At 36.6% G+C, this 6000-nt stretch overlaps 1 protein-coding gene across 1 annotated transcript in view; it reads left to right on the forward strand.

The window, feature by feature from the left end:
• Positions 1-5478, forward strand: part of myo6a (myosin VIa) — a 183421-nt gene extending 177943 nt beyond the window's left edge. The window contains exon 34 of the mRNA XM_042502963.1: positions 2857-5478. Within this exon, the coding sequence (XP_042358897.1) occupies positions 2857-3056 (200 nt within the window). The 3' untranslated portion in view covers positions 3057-5478. The remainder of the gene's footprint in view (positions 1-2856) is intronic.
• The last annotated feature ends 522 nt before the right edge of the window (positions 5479-6000 follow it).

Consider the following 6000-nt stretch of genomic DNA (forward strand, 5'->3'; position numbering starts at 1 on the left):
ATTTTTCGACATGCCAAATTTAGCTTTTTTTGTTTTTTTTGCAACTTTCTTTGCTATGGCGTGTTTTGGCAGGCTATTCTAAGCTGTTTCCAGCTGTTTTCAGCAGCAGTTTTTGGGACATGTCAAATTTTGACATTTTTGCCTTACTATAGTCTTGGATTTTTGGTCATATTTTCGACATGCCAAATTATGCTGTTTTTGGCTGTTTTAGCAACTTTCTTTAGTATGGCGTGTTTTGGCAGGCTATTCTAAGTTGTTTCCAGCTGTTTTCAGCAGCAGTTTTTGGGACATTTCAAATTTTGACATTTTTGCCTTACTATAGTCTTGGATTTTTGGTCATGTTTTCGACATGCCAAATTTGCGTTTTTGGGCTGTTTTTTGCAACTTTCTCTGCTATGGCGTGTTTTGGCAGAGCTATTCTGTTTCCAGCTGTTTTCAGCATTTTTTGGGACATGTCAAATTTTGACATTTTTGCCTTACTATAATCTTGGATTTTTGGTCATGTTTTCGACATGCCAAATTTTACTTTTTTTGGTTCTTTTGCAACTTTCTTTGCTATGGCGTGTTTTGGCAGGCTATTCTAAGCTGTTTCCAGCTGTTTTCAACAGTTTTGGGGACATGTCAAATTTTGACATTTTTGCCTTACTATAGTCTTGGATTTTTGGTCGTGTTTTCAACATGTCAAATTATGCTGTTTTTGGCTCTTTTTGCAACTTTCTTTGCTATGGCGTGTTTTGGCAGGCTTTTCTAAGCTGTTTCCAGCTGTTTTCAGCAGTTTTTGGGACATGTAAAATTTTGACATTTTTGCCTTACTATAGTCTTGGATTTTTGGTCAATTTTTCGACCTACCAAATTTAGCTTTTTTTGTTTCTTTTTGCAACTTTCTTTGCTATGGCGTGTTTTGGCAGGCTATTGTAAGCTGTTTCCAGCTGTTTCCAGCAGTTTTTTTGGACATGTCAAATTTTGACATTTTTGCCTTACTATAGTCTTGGATATTTTTATCGTTTTTTGGACATGCCAAATTTTGCTTTTATTAGGCTGTTTTATGCAACTTTCTCTGCTATGGCGTGTTTTGGCAGACTATTCTAAGCTGTTTCCAGCTGTTTTCAACAGTTTTGGGGACATGTCAAATTTTGACATTTTTGCCTTACTATAGTATTGGATGTTTGGTCATTTTTTGGACTAAAAAAAAAAACCAACACAATAGCATGTTGAGAGACGTTATAGCGTAGTATGTTGAAAAAAAAATGCATAATAGTTTTTTGAACAATGGCAAAATGTGACATGCCAAAAAATGGCTGAAAACCTAATAGAATAGCATGTTGAGACTCATTTTTTTTTTAGCATGTTGAAGAAACGGCCAAAATCAGCCAAAAAGTCACAATTTTGCAGGTCAAAAAAATGACCAAAAACCGCATTGTATAGTATGTCAAAAAAGAGCTAAAAACCACATAGAAGTGCATGTTGAGACATCTTATAGTGTAGCATGTTGGAAAAATGTTCAAAAACAACTATACATACTACATATTGGTACTACATATTTTAGTGTGCTTCAAAAATGACTAAAAACCACATAATATATAGTACGCTGAAAAATGGCAAAATATGACATGTCGAAAAAAGGGCTGAAAACATCATAGAATAACACGTTGAGACATGTATAGTGTAGCATTTTGATAAAAAGACCAAAAACAACCAAAAATATTATATTTCAGCATGTGGAAAAAAAGCCAAAAACGTCATAATTTAGCATGTTGAAATAATGACCGAAAATGCAATAGTATGTCAAAAAAAAACCAAACAATTTGGACGTCATAAAAAAGCTGAAAACGACTAGTATAGCTTGAAGAGACGTGTCATATTTTTAAAAGTGGAAATAAAGGCCAAAAACATTTTAATTTAGCATTTCAAAAATGGCCAAAAATGCCACAGTATATTATTTTGAAAAAACAAACAAATTTTGATGTCATGAAAAAGGCTGAAAACACCATAGTATGTTGAAAATATCAAATTTTGACACGGCATAAAATCTTTCAAAATTGGACAACAAGCAAAAGTATTACTATTTTTGCACAAAGTAGCTAAAAAAAGTTACCCTAGGGCATGTCATTTACAATAGCGCATATAGTCATATTATAGCATGTTGTCCACACTTACTCAAATGAGTCATACTATAGCACATTGTTCAATAAAGCGCAAATAAGTCATACCATAGCATGTTGTCCAAAAAAGTAAAAAAAATTCATAGAAGTGATACTATAGTAGCATGTCATTCCAAATAGTGTGTCAGTAACAGAACATGTTGTTAAAATTAACGTTAAAAAATGTATATGTAAATGTATATTACATAGTCCAAAATACCATTCGAAAGTCAGACTATAGCAAGTCATCCAAAATACTATAAAAAATTGATAATATAGTTTGTCTTCCAAAATAGCAAAAAAAAAAGTCATGTTGCCTAAAAAGCAGAAAAAAGTCCAAGGTTGGTACATTTTCTAAAAGTCATTGTCAAGTATTTCATAAAAAGGGTATAGTATAGTGTAGTATATTATATTCGTCTTGTATGGCATGAAAATATAAACCTCGTGTGAAACAAAAAGTCATTTTATAGCATCTAAAACAAAAAATCAGTGTAACATTTTAAAACAGTCATTGTGTAGTTTGTCATAAATAAGTCATTGTATAGCATGTGGAATTATGTATTAAGTAATAGAAAGTCATTGTAAAGCATGTTTAAAAAGGTCACAGGATAGTATGTGTGGATGAGTTCAATCGGCTTTTTCAGTTTTCAGGCCTCCTGAGTTCAAATTCAAAAGACATACCTTCTTGTTGCTGAAGCATAATGTCATTTTACAGGAAAGGACGACATGGAGATGTGCGAGCTTAGTCTAGAGGAGACGGGCCTGTCGAGGAAAAGGGGAGCGGAGATCCTTCCCCGGCAGTTCGAGGAGATCTGGGAGCGCTGCGGCGGAATCCAGTACCTCCGCAGCGCCATCGAGAGCCGGCAGGCACGCCCCACGTACGCCACGGCCATGCTGCAGAGCATGTTCAAGTGAAGGAGCCCAGGGACGGAGGCTTCTCACTGCAAACAAAGGGACAAATGCACCAGCTACCTAACACAGATGGCGTCTGAGCATACTGCACCAGGTCCGACTGCGGGGCATTCACCTGAACAGCGATTTCTCTCCACTGTCCTTTTGTTTCTCTTCTGTTGTTTTTGTTCTTGCTGGCTTTCGGTTCCTCAAAGGGGGGAGGAGGTGTCGAGGGCAGGAAGTTTTGCATTGAACCCTATGCAGAAAAATCATACAAAATTATCACATCCGGTTGTTTTCCAAGGAATTCTGTTCTCTTTAACATTTCTGCAAGTCTAACTACGAGGCCTTAATACTACTTTAACAGGGTTTAAAAGCCAGAAGTAGGACTTTGTGTTTTGTTCAAAGCTGCCTCCCCAACAAAAAAACTTAATTCCTCTGTAATTATGCATTCCTGATCATTACACTGAAGTCTCACTGGTGTGCCGCTTCTATCTTAACAGCTAGCTGGTGATCCCTCTCCCGACTTAAAACCTGCTGTTTACATTGTCTATATGTGGTTCTTACAGGGCGAAAAACACTTGCACAAGGAGCTGTCAGCGCTCACCGTGAGGCAGTGCTGCATGAGTGACTGCACTCAGAATTAAGTCAAATATTTGCTAATACTTACTTTTTTATTTTACCTTTTGTCTTTCCAACCGAATGTAACTTGAGACCTCGTTGATTTGTTCATGTAGTGATTCCTTTTTTCTTCTTACTGTGTGATTTAACGTGTAAAGCTAATGAGAAAGGTCCAAAAACGTTTGAATTTGTGACCAAACACGGCTCGAAACTTATATTGGGTGTTCTTTCGGCCAGAGCAGTAATTCAGCTCCATGATTAGTTTTTTTTTTGTCTGCGTTTATTAAGCAAAACAGAAAATGTGAAATAATTATGCAACTCCTCGAGGGCGGTTTGAGACCAGATCACCGCTGCAAATACCATACCATCTTTTTAGTCTTCAAATTTAATCTTTTTACACGAGGAAAAATAGTTTGCCAATGCAGTGATTCCCAAGGCAGTTTCACCTGTTGTTCATTGACGTACTGCAAAAAAAAAATCACTCCATCTGGCTCTTTGTTTGAAAATATAATTTGATTCCAGAAATGTTTTAAAAAAAAAAATAAAATCTCATGTCAGACTGGACAATTTTCTGCCATGTAAGAAGCTATTGAGCATGTCATTAATTCTGTACAATGCACTGGTACTCAGCCTTGAACTGGAACATTCATACAACACTGAATATTTTCTATACAGCCAGTGCAGTACATGCAGCCAGCAGTGATATTCCAACTGGAATGGCAAAGTTTACTTTTGCAAGAGCAGTTTGTACTTCAGTGGCTTGGGCACGAGAAGCAATAAATCACGCAAACTAAGGTAAGAGAAACAAACAAGCCTCCTTTGACGGGTACGTAAAACATTTAAAGACAATCTGCTGTGATGTTACACCTTTACTCACCTGAGGTTGCCAAGTTTCTTCCTGAGCTTTCTATACCTTGTGACGCTCTTTCTGTGCACAACAAAATGGTGACTTAGATTGTCTGAAAGCATGAAAATCTGTCTTTTTGCAAAGTAGTTGATCCCCTTGTACAAGTGGCATTAACATGCAGGAAAGCAGGCTCGAAATCAATGAACAAAGATGCAATCAATGCACCCAAGATACAATGAAGGTCTGATAGTGGGGCTGACAGTGACAGCGAAGACAGAATTTTGATTTGGTGATCTGCAGGTCAAGCCATGTCTAGACGTCTCGGTTAAAAGTAGAATGAAAGGACTGAAGACAGTTTTTAGACGTCTAGGTTACAAGTAATTGTTTCAACAGATTCCAATAACTCTAGTTGTCATGGAAACAACACAGGTGTGACTTAAATGACTAAGCCTTTTTTTTTTACCTACAATTTTAGCTTCTCAAAACAAGCATGTTAGATTTCACGTTTGTTCTGATAAAGACACATTCTCTCGTCTTATGTTTCTCTCCTGCAGGATTTCCTCTAGTATTGCTGTTTTCTGTTTCAATTTGATGTGACCTGTAACATCTAATACTTTCAGTAAAGGGGCTGAATAGACAATGGACACTTGACTGGATCAGTTCAGCTCCATATCTAATATGTCAATATGAAATGTAGAACCAGGTTAGACATGCTGTTTTCCTGTCTGTTAATGTCAATTGTAAATGGGGCCACATTATGAACTTTGCCCATGATTACAACCTCAATATTGGTTTAACCCCTGAGTGTTGACCTCTAAATATTTCCTCAAATGTACAAGAAAATTTCCTGCGCCTGCTCCCATCGGTTTCTCTCCATACATTACAATCATTCCTCGGGAAACACTGCCTTTGTCCACTGTCACTTTTCTAACGCTGATCTCTCTAACAGATGAATAAAAGCATTCCATGTTTCACTCACCTCTCTGCCCCTTTTTTCACTTCAGTTTGGATTCATGATGCTGCTGCCACACAAAACCCCAATATCTGCTAAATGCCTTTCAAAGAAATAAAAAGGTGCTTAATCGTATTCAACACAGTTTGTATTATCAACTACTGGTTATGAAACACAACACTTAAATGACAATTTAACACTTAAAATAAGAAAAGTCCAAATGACAGTTTTTGCCAAAAAGCAGCAATAATATTTTTTTTTCTATTTACATGAACTGTACAAGACAAAAATGTGATCATGTTACAAATCTACAACTCAGAAAAAAAATTGGTTGCGTTTGCACGCAAAAATCATTGTTGTTCAATGTTAGCATGCTAGCACACGACACTAAGAAAATGAACATGGTAAACATTATTCCTGCGAGACATTAGCATGTTAACATTGTCATTGTGAGCATGTTGGCATGTTAGCCTTTAGCTCAAAGCACCAACTTAGTACAGCCATAGTCGGTAGGATCCTAATTTTGTAGGATAGTAATGCTTCTCATC

Source organism: Plectropomus leopardus, chromosome 16 (genome assembly GCF_008729295.1).
Source record: "Plectropomus leopardus isolate mb chromosome 16, YSFRI_Pleo_2.0, whole genome shotgun sequence".
NCBI lineage: Eukaryota > Metazoa > Chordata > Actinopteri > Perciformes > Serranidae > Plectropomus > Plectropomus leopardus.